Genomic DNA, 17,991 nt, shown 5'->3' with positions numbered 1-17,991 from the left:
TTTGATTGTTTGTTTTATCCACAAAATTCGTTAATTTGTTTTTCTTTTCTTTTTCTTTCCCTATATTTGATTTCCTTCTTTACTGATAGCTTCTTTTTTTTTTGGTGCGTGTGTTTGCCACTGTGCCACTTGCTTTCCTAGACGAGTTTATTTATTTGTTTTTGTTTCAATTTTGTTTTGTTTACCACAAATTTTCCAGCCTTTGGTTGTTTTTTTTTACGAACTAACTCATTTTCTTATTGCTTCACCATCTGCTGTTTTTTGTTGCGTTTTTGTTTTTCCACCTTTTTATCTTGTTTCTTGTTGTTTTCGTTACAGTTTTACTCGTGCGTCCTGCACAGACAGAACGTCAGACGTTTCAGAAGATGTGGCGCGTTCTAAATAAAATATAATTAATCTTTCCGGCTGCCTGTGTTGAACCACTAGTTCATTTAATCGATTTTGTGTTGTTGTAGTTATAGTTTTTCATTGCTTTTAACCCTCAAATGACAAGGTCAGTTTCAATTCAGTCAAAAACGTTAGCAATCTATCAGCTGACAGCTGTTCTTTGTTTGCAAAGTATTATTTGTTTTCCTTTTTTACTCTCGCTCTCTCTCTCTCGCTCTCTCTCTCTCTCTTTCTCTCTCTCTTTTATTTCTTGTAACAATAATGGATTAAAACTGTTCACCTCGCTGTGATTAACAGTCAGTTAAAATGAAAGAAACATCATTTTTTTTTACTGGTGTACTTGTCACACATACTGATCTACTTAGCAATCAATCATCCTTTTGAGTCGTTACCATTATTCGTTTATCGTTTCGGTTTTTTTTTTTTTGCACACGGATTATATTGCCGGCACGAACAAATAGCATAACAAGTTACATCAGGTGTTAATGAGTGTGTGTTTGTATATGAGGGTGTGTGTGTGTGTGTGTGGATATTTTTATAGTACCTCAACAAAGAAATCACTCTGCCTTCCTTCCCCCTCTGGGGGGGTGAGGCACTCTAGGAGTGTAAGAGACGTCAGAATCTCTTCTTTTTTACATCTAGTCTCGCTAGCTATTCACTCAATCCGTAGTATAAGCGTTAAAACACGGGCAAAACAATAAATTAACAAAAAACCACCAGAACAAACGAACTAGTGCATCTATCGATTACATTCAGGCCGTCATTACTTGTTATTGTTGTGTAGAAGAAACTTGTAATTTAATTGCTAAGAAGCTCTAAAAACCGTGCGCAGCAGTACAGTGAGCGCCATGTCCATCCGATACGGAGGCATTAGCATTTTCGTTTTGTTTGCGTACGTATTTGCCACTGTGCACATGACAAAAGGACTAAGAAGTCGAGGATCGAAAAAGAATCGAAAGGATTGAAAGGAAGTACTGTACGACTACTAATACTGTCAGTATTTGCAGCTAAATATAAACAAAAAAATTAGTATTAATACTGCTGTCTTTCTCTGCTAGCTATTTCTTGTCCTTTAGTACTTGTGGTACACACAAACACGCACACAGATTTCATATCATTGATAATATGCTTATTTACTGCCAAAACAAAACCCAATTTCAAATTAAAACTGTAAAACAATGCACGTACAGTACGCACGAACAGTTAAAAGTTGGGGTTCGTCTCCTACCGGTGACTTTCAGCGGTGAGAGTGTAAAACGTGTCGTGGTAAATATACAATATACAATACATATACACGCATAATCATATGTTTTCTTTTTCTTATCAGTTGTTATTTGCAAAGATTTAATTAACACGTATTACGGTATTATCACAATGGGTTTTTTTTTTTAGAACTACCACTTTTAAACATTTTCGACCGTATTTTCTTCCTTGTTTTTTTTTCTTTCTGTATGCTATAGTCTTCGATTTTTCAAGTCCTTGTCGTGTGTGTTTTGCAAATGGGTGTAGCTATACCGGTTGTTTGCTTTCTTGCTAAAATGTTTCATAATCAATCATTGTGTTTGCATTCAAGTGTGCGTATGTGTGGGTTCTCAGTCTCGGCAGGCCAGTGAGACGGCCTGCCCACTGTCATTGCTTTGCTCGTTGGAAACGCTGGACGAAGCAGTAGAGGAGGAGGAAGTTGGAGGTGGCGGTGGTGGCGGAGGCGGAGGAGGTGGAGGAGCAGCAGCAGCTGAAGGAGAATGGTGAGCGGGGGAAGACGACCGCAATGAGGTGATGGTCGCGGCAGGCGAGGGTATTGTGTCCGGATGGCGGAACAAGGTCCGGTACGACGAGCGGAACAGATGACCGTGAGGGTTAGCGTGCTGGAAGTTAAGCTGGCTCGATTCCTGCGACGCGTGAGGATGGGGAGTGGCGTGTGATGGCTGATGGCCGCCGGGGATGCTACTACACGCCGCGGCATGGTGGTCGAGAGAAGACGATAGTAGCGAACTGGTGCTCTGTAATGGCGACTGTCGGGGAGATCCTCCGTGCGAGGAGTGAAGTTGTCGTAGCTGCTGTTGCTGCTGTTGCTGTTGATGCTGTTGATGGAGTTGTTGCTGTTGTTGCTGCTGCTGCTGCTGCTGCTGTTGCTGCTGATGGTGGTGATGCAGATAGTGATGGTGATGCTGATGGTCATGCAAACTGTGCGCAAGATGGTGAGATTGATGGCGATGGGAAGACTGTGCCAGCGCACCCAACGTTGTCGATGCACAGGAGGACGTGGGCGAGGAGGAAAGGATGGAAAGATGATGGGACAGTCCCGAAACAATGTCGACCGGTACCTTCGAGGTTGGCGGTGAGGACAGTGCACTCGGCACCACCGTATGCATGTGCTGATTGAGATGGGTATGGTGGTGAGGGTTGTGGAGTGAAAGCGGCGGCTGATGGGAGGATGAGCTGGACGAGCAGGACGGGGTCGGGGAGGAGGAGGAGGACGGATTCGGATGCAGCATGGGTAACATGGCGGCGGCCGCGGCGGCTGCTGCCGCTGCGGCCGCTGCAGCTGCCGCCGACGAGATTGAAGATTATTCTAGCCGCGTAATATAATGGCCGCCGCTCTGCTGGGGCGGCTGTTGTTGTTGCTGCTGCTGCTGCTGCTGCTGCTGCTGAGCGTTGTTTGCTGATCCACCACTGCTGCCACCCCCACCACTCCCGCCGCCCCCACTGCTAGCGCTCGCCACCACACCCGCCGGTTCCAGTTCGTTAGCCGCTCCGGCGGATGATGAGCCATTCCCACCACCGCCACCACCACTTCCACCGCCCACTATCGCACTGGTAATGATTGGCAGATGACGGGTCGGAACGGGTGGCAACCCAGCAGCAGCAGCAGCCGCCGCCGCGGCCGCACTCGGCGGTGTCATCTGCGACAGGTCGGTCATGTTGATCGATTGGCTGTATGCGGCGGCAGATGCAGCAGCCGCCGCCGCCGCAGCGGCCGACGCAGCCGAATGGGTGTTCAGATCCATCGGTTGCACGGACGAGGGCGAACTGCACGGCAGCCGGTGATGGAACGTGTAAGGCATGCTGAGCGAATGGAGCGAATCCGACAGCAAGTACTGATAGTTGTCGCGGGGCGGCTGCGCTGACATTAGGCCGACGGCGGCGGCCGAATTGCTGATCGCGTTACTGTAACAGTCGGCGGTGGTGGGCTGACCGGAGGCAACGGCCGCCGCCGCCGCTGCCGCACCGTACGGGTTGTCGTACTCGGACTGGTACAGCTTGGCGGCCGTCGCCGACGGTGAGCAGATGGCGGCCGATCCGATGCTTCCAATCACGCCACCGGTTGGGCCAGCGCCGGCCCCCGATTGGCTGCCGAGACTGCCCGTACCAAGGCCACCGTTGACCAGTCCACCGCCACTACCGCCCCCACCACCGCCCACGCCACCCACGTGGTTGATTAGCCGCTTTTGCGAGCGAAGCTTCTCCTCCCGTCGCCATTTTGCTCGCCGATTCGAGAACCATACCTGATGATGATTCCCGGTCAACGGTCGACAAGGTGTCAAAGTTAACGCCAGAGGCAAAAGGTTAAGTAAACAGAAAGTAGAAGAAGAAAAAGAATCTAGGTTAGTACATCAACCACCTCCACCAAAGTTAGTGTAAATAGCAATCCATTAAAATTTTATAAACTGGAGATTGATAACCGATAGCACTTAATTGTAATCGTTAGTTCAATACTAGAGATTTTTTTAAACGTATATAAAATAGTACAAAAAGTTAAACGGGAGTTAGTGTGTTAGTTGTTAAAATTGACGACATTAGTCCTCAGCACTCTGTTCTCATTCCTTAGTAGCTGAAAGTAAAGATTGTGCGTAAATGAGAGATAGAGAGATAAAAAAAAGAAAGAGAGAGAAAGAGAGAAAATACTAGCTGCGACGGTAGAACCTGGATGCCGACCAGTGAAGACTCCGTTGGAAGTCTATGTAAGCAAAGCGAAACCGAGAGGAAGACGAAAGCTAGTCGTCCAGCTATTGGGAGACGATTGTCCATTTCCATTGCTGGAAGCATAGTTTCAGGCATCAGGGTCAGCATGAGAATTAAGAATAAAAGATATGAAAAGAGACATAATTGCAAATGAGCATGGTACTTCTGTCTGGTAATTTCTCTTATCGTGTTTTCTGCTGAATTCTTCAGAGCAATTCTTGATATCTAACAAAAATAGGTGTTTCTAAGTGATTTTTCGATTTGCTGCTGGACGTTTCATTGTCATTCCACCTATCCAACTATAAATTCCTCCAAAAAGCTCCTGAACAGCACAGCACGCTCATTTCCGTTAAAAATCGAACACGCAAAACCGAACGGAGCTAGATAATTGTACCAGACGGACCTATTTGCCGAACACTTCCGCCGTCGTGCGACGGTCGAGACTGCGCAGACTCGCCAAATGACCATTATTCCGTTCGGATGCTGTGTCGGCCCTGCTCCCTCCTCAACTCTATACCAGCCATGGAAGGAAAGTGGGATATTTCCCTTTCGGAACTCCGGACAAGATGTGCGTTTTCTCACTGGGATGACTTTTTAGATGGAGGGAGGGGGGCGGGGGGGGGGTGAGAGAAGAGAGAAAAAAAACGCAACAACCACTGGCTGTGTTGTACACACATTATCCAATCGTAGTAGTGAAGCGTGACAAAACAGGGAACGTTATGGGCAACCCCACTGTAACGGATGCGTCCACCAATCGTATCATCCTTCTTTGTGCAGTGAAGGAATCAGCAGCGAAACAGTTCACAGGTTGCTCGGTGGATAGTTTAATTTCATCGACTGATATTGTTACCCGATTTGGTTTAAGTGTGTTAAAGTTTTTCTTAAATCAGTGTAATGCAATAATGACTCGTTTCTTGCTAACTGCTTCGACTAAATTATTTGTGAGGATGAGTTCAAGCCTGTTGATATGTTACAAAACTTGTAATTAAAACCAAGCTTTAAGATGGATCAATTAACAAAAAACAAGTGCAAAATTTGTCACCTGTGTACATAGTAAGACAAAAAATTTGCTTAAAGCAAACCTAACATCGTACTATCTGGTGCTTTTTCACGTGATCACTAAACTTGAAACTCAAATTCCGAAAGTTTTTTCTTTTTTTGTAAGAAACGGGCATAACATGTACCTTTTCTGACGTGCAAGATCAACTTAGACATCCTTACATGAAGCTCTATGAAAGCGAACTTTGAAACCCAGAAGTTCTAATTGCCAGACCAAGTTTTTTTGGGCCCAATTTTAGTATGTAAATGTGAGTCTCAGCGAGTCTCCCACAGTGAGATGTTGAATTGTTCAGATACTGTGCTTCGGTTCAAGCAACTAATGTGTTCCATCAGGGCTACCTGTCAAACAAGTCACTGGCAACATCCGAACATTTGAAAATTTCGTTGAAAAAGTCAACTACTTGCCTGGACCATTCACTATACTGAGGAACTTACGGGGGTGATTCAGGACCGGGATTCAAATCCCATCTGCACCGGTTCTCCAGTCGTGAAGACTGACTGTTTTTGACTAACTATGCAGTATCAAAAAAGTACGCCAATAAGAAGAAGGAACTGGCGCATGGCTTCTCCGAAAATCCTGCCATCTTGTATTACCTGGGTCCTGAGACATTTTGGAACAAAACTTCTGGAAAGGGATTCTAATGAAATGGTGCGAGAACAGAATTCCATCCGGATGATCTTTTCGTACACAAAACTTACTGTCCATTTTTGGGTATAACTGAGTTAAGTATAGCCCAATAATGGCAGAACTCTCAAGGCTTCGAAGGCTCAAGGCTCAACGAACAAAAAAGAGAGGAAGATGAAGTAGATTTTCTGAGGAAGAAATACGGCAAGAAGTTGTTAAGAATTAAGTTAAAATCTAAACAGAACATATCATCAATTTTCTTCTTCTTCTTTTTCTTCTCCTTTAAAAAAACGCACTTTAAAAGGCCTTCTTTTGCAGTTCCTGACTTCCTATTTATAGCGAAGATTTATAGCTAGCGAAGCTAATCTTAAGTACGAGGATACGACATCCAGCAGGGGATTTTATACCGATCGCTTAAAGTTAGCAACAGTCATCGCTTCTGCTTCATTGGAAGTCTACCAACACTGTTAGTCTACCAACACTAGTTGGTTCGATACATTTCGATATCTCTGAGTTATGTAAGCGTCAAACAGACTCCTTCAGTCATATAGACTTCGGATAGGACATATTGAACTAGTCACCAAAATACTGAAGGAATCTCTGTTAAGGAATTCGGGTGCCGCCGAGTGAAGACTAGCTATCGGACTATCCTAGTACATCACTACTCGCTCTTCTATCACTACTTTCAATGGCTTGAAATTGAAAAATTGAATTATAATTCCACCAGTATTAGTCCCATCTTTAATAAAATGCACACTTATTCTTAGCAAGTTGTGATGGCCATGGTATACAAAATATAATAGTCTTCAATTTGCTCTTTAAACCTATTCTGCCTACCGCTCGCTAACAAAAGTTGACATTCAATATCAAATAATGAAATATCTACTCTGACCTACATTAGTTTTCGTCACCAATTTCTGGCACTTTTTCGAAGAGAAACATACTCACACTTATTGAGGTCACAAGAAGCAGCACGCACCCAACAACAACAACAACAACAACAACAAAGAATCAAACAATGCACAAAACCAGTATTATACAGCATCCAACGTCAACGTCCAGAAAAGACTTTTCACGTGCTCTAGATGCTCTTTCGAAACGGTCTAATTTCCTGCTACGCAACATCCGTTTGTGTCAGGATATGCGGCCCACTCCATGTACTTTTTCCTCTCCCCTCCCCCCCCCCCCTATTCCCACTCTCCCGCCGGTGCACGGCGGCGATGTGATCGGCAAATTATTGTGCGAGTTTAGGGCGGTTTCATTGTTCCCACAATTGCCCTCATGTCGTCATCTCAATTACATACACACCCCACCGGGACTGGGATTGTTCATCTGGTTACCCTTGGCTTTTTTTTTTGCTTGCTGTTGCTCGAACCAGGGAACCACACACACGCACACACACACACTTTATCGTTTCTTTCGGCACCCTCCGGTCGAAGAAGCGCGGTCATGAATGAAGCGGTAAAGATGCCGTACAGATACCACCGATCGTGAGGGTTGCCGAAAACTTGGCAAACAAGGGGTTCAAACATTTTCAATTACAGACACACACACACAAACGATTGCGGCCCAAGCAAAGGAGTGACGTTGTGAGATTTAAGATTTTCCCGAGCACCCTTCCGAAGGGAAATGAAGTTTGCTGCGAATTGGGGAAACTCACCCACAATTTCATCGATGCATACCAAGCGCCCAGCAGCGCTGCAATTCGCAGCGGCCACCGAAAGGGGTTGCGGGACACCCAGATGCAGCAGATCAGTGCAAAAGGTTCTAGCGAAATTCGCGCAACAGACCAATTTGCCATCCGATCTGTTGACCGAAAGGCGACGAATGCTTCACGCAACACAAAGCGACACAAACACATGCACGCACACACACACACACACACTAAACTAGCGCAACTAATTAAAACTCACAATCGCTGACGAGAACCTGGCAGAAAGGTTGTGTGTGAAATCAAACTGCTTTTTCGGTGCGAGAAATTCTACCCGTGGCTAGCTTAGGATGCCTGCCAGGGAAATGGGAATCTCTAGCAGGGAACGGCTATCCGAAGGACGACCGCCATTCATGCGTGACGCGAGTGTCGGTAGCTATGGCAGTCAGTGAAGCGAACGGTGAAGCCTTCTCAGCTGGAAGTAATCGCGCGGCTCGAAATGGCTGACTTGTCGTCAGCGGCCGGGAGATGGTTCTTGCGGGATGAATTCATGCGTCTTTAGCACTACTTTTACATTTTGCTATAACCTTAAAAACTTGGTTTAGTAAGCGAGCGAGCTAAATGCTATAAATATGCATTTACTGTGCTATAAAATAAATGCGGACGGTTAAGTAGATCTGCTAAGTCAATATTATACACACATAAATAGAGAGTTGAGGTTCTTTAGCCGATAGTTGAGATCACAAGCGATTTCATAACCTCCTTTACTATATTAATTTAAAATACCTACATTAAAACCCTAACAAACATCCGTTTTATTCATGCTGCACTACACACACACACAGCCCAATGACGCAACGCACCGAAAGCACAAACTACTATGCAATGGTTCACCAGAAAGAACAGAATGCAGTCAAAAGCGCACATCGAACGGGCTAAGAGAATACGACCGTTTCGCTAAAACAGACCGAACCGGATTTGTTGATATGTTGTGTTGTGTCAAACGGCGCATCGCTTGACAGCCGGACCCGGGACTTCTGGTGCGATCTTTGACGACTGCGACAGACCATCTGAGCGGTTTAAGCTGCACCAGTACTCTCGTCGCGTATCACACGCACACACGACAGGAAGGACTCGTATCGAGCTTCGGACGTGCAAAAATTCCATTTTCACGCCCTCAGAAACTGAAACTTTGAAAAACTAAAATCTATCATAACAAGGTTATAATTTTGGTCGCTTATAAAAAAATACACACACACACAAGCAGACATTTTGCTAGTGCTCAGCTTGCCCTCACATATTCACACACCCACCAAAGCACCAACAAATAAAAAAAAGGGGGCACAGAGTCTGAAAATCGATAAATTGATCACGCCTCGGTGCGTCTCGCTCGCGACTGCGCATAGCCGACCGTGCCTACTCGTACGGAACTAATCCAGGAAAATCGTCGCATCGCGTACACGCCGTCCATTCCGCACCCAGTCATCCGAGCATTAGTTGCTGCTGCCCGCGGGTCTATCGACCCGTGGTTTCGCTGCTTTTGCTTTTCGGTGGGTTTTATTTTTCAGCATTTAGTTCCGAAGTGGGTGTCGCATCGGCGACAAGTTTGATTTCATTATTATCAAACGTTTCACAATTGCAAGTAGTTTTCGAACCTTTTTGTATGCCTGCGGGCGCATAAAACACCGAACCTTCAGAAATGGAAAACTCGGCAGCATAAAATCATCCGCAAGTGCCATCGGTCAGATGCGCTGCTGCAAAAAGTGCTTACTCGCCCGTACATCAGCACCATCCGGTTTCCTTCGCAGGATTTATTAGCTTCTTTCGAGGTTTCCTTTCTTTTCCGGAATATCAACAAGCGTGTGAATGTGGTGCGGAGGAAAATAGTGAATCATTTGCACGAAATAAAGAAGGAGCAAATCGTAAAATCATTATCCGTAACATACCTCGAGCTTAGCGCATTCGATGTTGGCCAGGTATAAGAAAAACGAATGGAGGATGTATTTTTTGGTATTGCAGTAGATTGTTGCCAGTTACTAATATTCTGGTGGGGCTTATCCGTCGCAAAAAAAAAGATTGTTGAGCAATAGTTCTTGTTTTTTTTTTAATCACAATCTCTACCGCTTTTTTAACATTTGTACATGCCGTATAGACAACGTTTGGTGTGCGGACACTAATGACCTCGGTCACTGAGCAAGCTTTCTATCCTATTCTAGCTGATAAAGTGACAGGAAACGCACGCCGAGTTGAAATGACTTCCCTTGCATTTTGTGCATAAACACAAAATATTTCAAAGGCACTGCATGATACCAGGACGGACAGGTTTTATCAGAAAAAGGAAAAAGCGCACGTACTGTATACTGATTTCGTTTCGGAATGTATTTAAACAACACGAACAGATAAGCTGTAATGTTCCACAAACAAGGGAATTCTAAAAATGAATAATCAATTGCATACTTTCAGGCTCTTAAATCCATTACTTAGAAGGAACAATAATTCAAATGCAAAAATTACATCTTGTTCTTCTTTGGCGAGGTATGTAACACGGTACGGCACAGGGAATCCAGCTTCCTGGACCTTTCCGTCCTACTTAGTGTGTAACTGCGCTCTAATGGTTCAATGGTTCCTCTAGTACTTGAGCTCTGGCAACTATGATGTGCATTAAACAAAGCAAAAATAAAATTGCATCCCAAATTGTTTGCTGCATCACATACTCTAGGAAAAGGGTTTCGTTCGTCCAAAAAAAAAAAAAACTTAGTGGAAAACGGAGCGCATCGATCAATCAAATATCAAAACAATCAAAACAGCAACCGAGGAGTCCAGGATCAACCGAGAAATCTCTATCAAAGGATTTAACATAAATTGCCGCTTAGTTCCTGTTAGTAGCATCTAAATTTCCCCTTCTACTACCCTTTTGTATGAGTATTACCTAAACCGAATCACTTTAATATAGTTAAAGAGAATTAAATGATTACAAATGTTTGAAATATGAATCAGAAAAAAAAGTACTTACACTTCTGAAGTCTATATGTTAGGCTAATAGTGAACACACCATGCTGCCGCATATTTCGTACATTGTTGTCGTCTCGGGAACCAAAATCGCGGCAAGTTTTGATAGATGGCCTTTGGAATTGACAGTTTTGACGGCAAGTTGATTGTGAATCCCGGGTGCGTCGGGATTAAAACAGGGAAGGTTGACGATCATCTAAGCCCCTGATTTTATGCCTTTTACGCGTTTCCCTTTACACACACACGCACACAGAGACACACGCACGTCACAGACACGTCGTTTTCTTCGATTTTCTCTTCTTTCCAGCTTCTCGCCGCGTTTAACATGCGGCATAGAAAAAAAAAAACTTTCTGTGGCCCGTAATGCTGCCGACGAATGCCTGGAAGGAGGACGGGGGCCAAGATGGATTTCACCTTTCATCGCTGCTACCGACTGCTGCTACACATGCTCATGCTTTCTTGCTTTCCATTTCGTACACTTTATCGTCACGTACACACGCACACACACACACACAACATACACAAGCACGCACAGAAACGCAAGGGTACAGCATGGATGCTGGGTCACACTCACTGTACACCGATGGAATGTTTGTTTATTTTTCTTTTCCGTTTGCTCTTTTTCCCTCTCTCTCTCTCTATTCTAGAAACAGTAAAACGAAACGTGAGTTTTGAGTAATAATTTTCATCACCCGCTTGCTTTTTGCAAGACACTTTTCCGCCAAAGACAGAAGCACCAACTCCAATGCACATTAATTCGATCGTCCTTTACGGATTGCATACCTGCAGGCGTTTTTGGTTCAATTTCTTACATCTCTCGATCTGTTATGGGGGCCTTCTCCAGTGAACGCTTTACACTCAACCCGTGTTTCATGTTTTCTATACGCATCACATCGTGTAAGTTGACGCGATTTGTAGGAATGCGCCTTGAAGAACCGCTTTGTTTGCCTGCTTGGAAACAGGTTCGCTTAATGTACAACCGTTGACAGTTAATGTCCGTAAGTTGGCAAGTGGCCTTGCGGATACCCGCGCATACCGTCCGGATGCGAACAAGGCCAAACCACCGCGACCACGATCACCGGACGGTGGTTAGGTTTCCGTTTGCGCGCAGCTGGGTCAAACCACGGCCCGAAGATCGGTGACGCTTCTTCCCTTTTTTTTTTTTTTTGGATTACTGCTCGGAAAGATGATCCTCACTACCTGGGCACATAACTACCCTCGCTGCTTCCACCCCATCGGAAACACACACACACACTCGTACACACCTTCACACCCACCGCCACAACAGTGACGTGTCACACGAGTCGCCTTGGTAGACGGAGACGGCTCTCTAGTGTTTCTTTCGTGCTGTGACTTGCTGTTGGCTCGCATCGGATGTCGCTTTCGCTTCCATCGCGGAAGTACGCACTGAAAATCTGGACGAAGCGATTTCGCTGCACTGATTGCTGATGATGCAGTATGATGGTTGATTGATTGTACGGGGGTTTTAAACACTAGACTGTTCTTTTCTGTATCTAAAGTGCACGCAAGTAGCAACAAGTAGCCAAAACACACAGCGAACACGGTAACGGAACGGCACGGCGACACGACGCGATCGACACGCTCAAGTTTCAACGGGCGTCTGAGCGTGTGTGTTTCAGGGGCTGGCGCGTTCACCGCCGTCACTCGCTGGAATGTTTATGGTGGTGTGCGTGCGCACCGCACTTGGTTGGTCGACGATCAATGCTCGAAGCTTTCGGTGTAAGTGAAGCTGCAGCATAAGAAAAAGCCCTTGAACGCAGGGTTGCAGCCATTGCTGTTTTTCTTTGATGCACTTTATTAAATTATTCGCAATTCCTGTAAGATGAATATTTGCAATAATTTGCTTTATTTGTATTTCTTTTAGGACTGCCTGGTCGTATCGCTACGACAATTTTTTTTAAAGAAAGCTTAGAAAAAAGTTTCTGTGGTTTGACGCCTTTGTCGTAGTTGAGACCGCTAAAAAAAAATAGCAAAATTTGTTTCATAAATTATTTTTAAAATTCTAAACCCTTCTCTTTTGTCGTGTTGACATATTTCTGATGTAATGTTTAATATGTGTTGAATATTTTTGACTTTTTGCATTGTTTTGTGATGGTTCCAACACAATACAGTGTGTCGACTTTCCCCCGACGATTCCGGTTTTACATCTGAGTTGCGTTTTTTTTTTTTTTTTGTTCCAGTGGTGTCGAAAGTCGTTTGTACAAGCACTGGGAGTGGTTAATACGGCAAACGCTAGCCTTTGGTATGATTCTCAGCGTTGATACATTGGATAAATTGCTGCTTGAGTAAATGCTCCTGAAAGTAGACAAGATAGAAACATAACAGCGCTTCCACTAGTGCTCTGATGGTTGCGTCGATTACAATAACATTTTGAAAACTCTGTAAAAACTGTTATTCTTGGTGAATAACTGAGTTCAAGCGATTAAATAATTTTAGAAATATATTCTATTCAATACAGTTTCTTTAAACTTTTTTTTAAATTAATATTTAATTTCAATTTCAAAGAATATTTAAAATTGTTTAAAATTGCTATAAGACAAGAGTGATGTCGGATGAATAAGGATCGTAAACAATTAATGGCCTGCATTACCTAGTAGGCCATACTCAATAATCAATGAAAATATGTTGAAAATTTTGCAACATTTTACAACAAACTTAACCCCTTCTTAATGTATCTTTTTAGACTTTTTCTCAAAAAACAGGGATAGAAGAGAAAAAATTCATTACATACATTTAGGCGTCGATAAATTTTATCAAATGGTGTGGTGGAAACGACAGCCGCACCCGTCTCAACAAGCTAGGATCGGGGTTCAAATCCCATTCGGATCGTTCTTCTGTAGTGTGGACTGACTATCCAACTACGTGATACGATTAGGCTTTACCATTCTAGAAGGTCGTTAAGCCAAAAAGAAGAAGGAGAATTAATAATAACAAAGATCAAAACTTACCAGAATGTCCTTTCTTTTCTTCAAGACTGTGATATATTAAAAAAAAACGTAATGAAGGAATCAAAATAATTACATACATTTAGGCGCTAATGGCGCTATTGTAAGGAAACTTTGATCTAAGGATATTCAATTTTACATCATCTTACTCGCTTCTGTATAGTTATTGTAGAAGAGTATAGAAAAAAAAGAAAAAAGTAATTGCATACATTCAGGAGTCGATAGTATATTCAAAAAATTATATTATTCATCCTGTTTATCTTCTCTTCTTTTCAGAAAGCAAACAAACAAGCTAGCATGTGTTTATACAGCAAGACTAATAACAATACAGATAAACTATCTACAGCGCAATACAAATAAATACCAATAATTAGGTTGTTCATATGGAAAAGGGTAAGTTATGATCCCAACCTTCCGGGTTATGTTTTGTATCCGAACTGATTTGTGTTGCCGATAAAAGCCCGGGCGTAATGTAGTACGCATTCTCCCCCGGTGCAGGTTATGAATCTGTTGCTAACATTACACGCAGACGTACGTGCACGTGGCCGCTGTGTCGGAAGCAGCTAAACAACATGTATGAAGTATTACGGTTACGTTCAAACGTGCATGGGTGAAGTGTTGCCAGGGTTCGTCCTCTTCCCTACACCAACTGATAATCACTCTATTACTGCTGCTTCCCCTGTGCAAATAAACATCCAACAGCAGCAGCATGGGGGCAGCATCAGATTGTAACACTTTTTATTTATTTTACTTCTTTTAAGAGAGGGGTTCTAGAATCACCAGATGAAATCATCACCATGAAATACGAAATATTCAAACTTCATGCCTGTCCCTATTTTTCCCTCCCTCGTTATGTGACGTTCCTCAGAACCGCTTTTTTTTTTGGGCATACTAGAGATGCTTATCTAGGGCTCGGAATATGCTTGTAGCTACTATCAATAGCATTAGCAGGCAAATATTTATATTGCAAGATGTCAATGCTGATGATCTAATTCAATTTTGAGCTATTTATGAGTCATCTTTCAACAAACAGTAATGTACCATAACTTAATAGAAAGAAAAAAATTTATTACATATTCGAGCAGATGCAATAATAAGTGTAACTGTTAGAATAAATTTATTAATAACGAACCTTATGATAAGTTAACAACGATGTCCAAAAACAAAAATCCATCGTGGTAGCTTCGTTAGCGAATTAGACGTTTAGTGAAATCTCTCCTGGAGGTACAAGGCACGCTGCTGATGCTCTTTACGCTCGCACCCTAATCCTTCGCAGCTGATGACGCCGTTTTACCTGTTGACAGAGAGAAAAAAGCGATACAAAACTGTCACCAATCTGTCTCCAACTCGCAGATGTGCTGTGCATCCTACCGGTAATAAGCGTTCCTGGCTGGATCTCTGCTCCGGCCGTGCCAATTTTCGTGAACTTGCTGATGTGCTTCACGTAAGCACGTTTGTAGCTCTCGTCCGCCCGCAATAAACCGACCGTCCCTTCCGTGCCATCTTTTCGGTGGGACGGTTTTGTGTGGGCACCCACGCTGACTACACGCTCCACCAACGGTATCACGGTGGAAGATACGGCTACCCAGTCTGTTTTTGGCGAGAGATGAAGCGGGGTTTTGGAGAAAGAAACCAGATGAGCGAACCTTTGTTGGGCGATTGATACACCTACTCAAGCAGCTCAAGACGCGTGAACACATTTGGAAAGCGGACATTGCGTCTCGATGACTAATTTGTTTTGAAAAAATATTTTCAACCTTTGTTTAACAAATTCTACATCAGTCTAGCATCTGTGAGGCACTTAAACCATATTTTATAACTTGATTAGTATGACGCTGTTAGAAAAACTACATGACTATTTATCAGGAACAATGAGTCATAATCTCATACCCATACCTGGTTCGTACTTTTCCCCGTGTACTTTCTTATAATACATCGAAGTAGCTTCGCTAGAGTCCACCAGCAAGGACACCTGCACGAAACAGCTCACAACAAGCAGAACCAAGGAGTATCTGCACAACAGAGCCGAAGCAAAAGTCCTGACTGACTGCATTTTCGAATGATTTCCGTTAACCACGTACACACTGATGCACTTTAGTTGTACTTGCTGCACTTAACAACAACAGCCTTTTACCGCCAACTCTCTATCACCGACAACGGGACACCTATATAACTGACGCCAAACACCGACTTCGCACAAATCGCTCGCCAGCCAGAGAAAACAGCCGAAAACTCTCACTTCTGTACGCACAGATGCAACCAAAGCCACTGACACCCTGGGTGGCGATGACTTCGTATGGCTGGTGCTGCGTAGCGGTTGGGTTGAAAATACACTTGTGCGTGAAATTTGTGCGAAAGGTTCGTGTCAGGTGTTTGGCGGGGAGCATGGGTACACTTTCCGATTGAATAATAATAGAAGGCAAGAAACACTCACTGCCCGTGAACGTGGACGCGGCTGGCGCAACGAATGACGTCAGGTTCGCATGAAGGCGCACATGCTATTCACGATGGGTAAAATATTACCTTGAAATGATGGATGAATAATTGTTAATGAAGACGTGAGTCAGATATTTAAATTCAGTTGCAAGTTGTTGTACTAGAGCCCGAGCTTGAGTGTTCTCGAAGATGCTTTGGACGGGGGAATCGCAAAGTACGTTAGTGAACTTTATCATATGGTACAAATTGTTGCAAAAGAGTTCTCAAAAGAATTGAACGTACTAAACATTCATTCAACGATTAAGATGACTTCTTCAATGATACTAAAGTAAATTCTTTATTAAAGCGGATGCATTACTCGTACCCTTGAAAGATGGTAAATTCTAATGAGCAGCAGAATCAGTTATTAGTGGTACACACGTGTCTTGTGCACACATCCGCACGCATATAGTTACAAATTTCAATATTATTACAGCGAAACAGAGAGGTAATGTAATTGTAAATCGTCTTTTGAAAGATGGGATCAACAAAAGCAATTTGTTGAATTTAGCTCTCATTTTACTTTTCATCTCTATTTTTTCTTTAATATGGTGGTGGATTTAAAATCTGACAAACTATTACATTGAATCTAACTTCGGTAAGTGTGCGATTTTCGTTACTCATGTGAAGCCATGTGGTCGGATTTTTAGCAAATTTTCTCTACACTTATTCGTTTATTGATAGTGGATTTGAATTGAATGAAAATTTATGAACAGTTTTGGTAAAAGGCTCGAGAAGCCAGGGAGGTGGACCTTCGCGAGTCTTTTACCCCACAGTCTAGCTATATTTTCCACTAATTAATCCAAACATGTTTAACTACACCTGGGGGCGGGGGAGTGCTTCTCGAGTCTATACTCCAAAATTCAACCAAAACAATTTTTTCGTTTATTTATAGAGGCTTCGAGTCTTAGAGACTACATTCGCCTTCGCCTTCTTTAAACCAAAACAATAACCCATCCTCTATGCTGGAACAGCTGAAAACAGTTACCCTTAAAAATCACATTCAATTCAAATTTGACAGATCAGCTCCCATCAGTCACAGCTGTCAAAAGCATACGAAATGAGCCAACCATCGCTCGGTGCACGTTGAGTGCAGAAAGGCACCAATTGTTTGTGACGCTCCGTAAAGGTAACAAGGAGGAGTGAAGTGTGGTTAGTTCAGTGTACCAATACGACCCACAATTTACCACCCATTTTAGGGTCCCCTTGAGGCAGGAAGAAAAGCCTACTGTGAACGAATTTGCTCGCGCCATTCGTGTAATTTACGCGTGCTTCGTTGCAAAACAAAAGAAAACCCAGTGGCGTGCGTGTGTGTGATTACGTCGAGCAACATTGGTGCAATTTTTCCGCTACTATAAACGACACTGTCAGCAACAAAAGTCATCTTCAGGTTTTTGTTAACTCTGTGTGTGACTCAACTATCAAACAATCTAGCTTGGTGCTATTGCTTCAGGACGAATCTATCAACAAGTTTAGTTTGAGCTGCAACAGAAAGGGGGAAAAGCAAGGAACGGGGTACTCGGTCCCGTACCTGCCCATTTGTTTGAACAACATCCCCTTTCACGTTGTACCTGCTACACATGCTCTACTTTGTCCCTAAGGAACACCATTTCTCCGTACACACACCCTCACACACACACACGCTAGTCACCTGGGGGACATTTTTGAACATCCTTCACCTCATCCCGTACTCATATCGATCGTATCTTTACTATAGGGGCCATCTGACCGTGCGGATGCTGTCTGCCTGTATGTACCATTTCCGACCGACACAGCGATTTGTGAGCCAAACAAACTTCTAATCGAACATCAACGAAAATATGACAGTTCTTGCCTGCTGCATTGGTTCAACAAAC

General features: G+C 43.5%; 6 protein-coding genes across 10 annotated transcripts in view; 2 read left to right on the top strand and 4 right to left on the bottom strand.

Annotated features, from left to right (window-relative positions):
• LOC126560710 (ras-related protein Rab-10-like) overlaps nucleotides 1–17,991 on the top strand; it is a 254,816-nt gene that overhangs the window by 73,423 nt on the left and 163,402 nt on the right. The gene's annotated exons all lie outside the window — the stretch shown is intronic.
• Nucleotides 1–17,991, top strand: part of LOC126560468 (60S ribosomal protein L10-like) — a 277,878-nt gene that overhangs the window by 229,463 nt on the left and 30,424 nt on the right. The window lies entirely within an intron of this gene.
• Nucleotides 1–17,991, bottom strand: part of LOC126561545 (probable 60S ribosomal protein L37-A) — a 450,882-nt gene that overhangs the window by 405,764 nt on the left and 27,127 nt on the right. The gene's annotated exons all lie outside the window — the stretch shown is intronic.
• LOC126556672 (actin nucleation-promoting factor WASL) overlaps nucleotides 1–17,991 on the bottom strand; it is a 159,723-nt gene that overhangs the window by 121,582 nt on the left and 20,150 nt on the right. The gene's annotated exons all lie outside the window — the stretch shown is intronic.
• LOC126559457 (myb-like protein Q) lies at nucleotides 1,980–3,032 on the bottom strand. Its single transcript, XM_050215623.1, has one exon. The coding sequence runs from the start codon at nucleotides 2,889–2,891 to the stop codon at nucleotides 1,980–1,982; it is 912 nt and encodes a 303-aa protein (XP_050071580.1). The 5' UTR covers nucleotides 2,892–3,032.
• Nucleotides 14,923–15,713, bottom strand: LOC126561314 (uncharacterized). The gene is made up of 3 exons (XM_050217390.1): nucleotides 15,557–15,713; nucleotides 15,032–15,250; nucleotides 14,923–14,954 (listed from the first exon to the last, which is right to left on the bottom strand). Exons 1-3 carry the CDS (start codon nucleotides 15,711–15,713, stop codon nucleotides 14,923–14,925), a joined length of 408 nt encoding a protein of 135 aa, XP_050073347.1.

Source organism: Anopheles maculipalpis, chromosome X (assembly GCF_943734695.1).
Source record: "Anopheles maculipalpis chromosome X, idAnoMacuDA_375_x, whole genome shotgun sequence".
NCBI classification, from domain to species: domain Eukaryota; kingdom Metazoa; phylum Arthropoda; class Insecta; order Diptera; family Culicidae; genus Anopheles; species Anopheles maculipalpis.
The sequence above is the reverse complement of the archived record's forward strand: the minus strand, read 5'-3'. Positions and strand labels throughout refer to the sequence as shown.

Bases quoted from the DNA above. Each gene is read 5' to 3' on its own strand.
- LOC126559457 (XM_050215623.1), bottom strand. From the start codon at position 2,891: ATGTTACCCATGCTGCATCCGAATCCGTCCTCCTCCTCCTCCCCGACC.
- LOC126561314 (XM_050217390.1), bottom strand. From the start codon at position 15,713: ATGCAGTCAGTCAGGACTTTTGCTTCGGCTCTGTTGTGCAGATACTCC. The intron at 15,251-15,556 runs GTATGGGTATGA...CGCCAAAAACAG, and splicing joins CGGGGAAAAGTACGAACCAG to ACTGGGTAGCCGTATCTTCC. The intron at 14,955-15,031 runs GTAGGATGCACA...CTCTGTCAACAG, and splicing joins GCCAGGAACGCTTATTACCG to GTAAAACGGCGTCATCAGCT.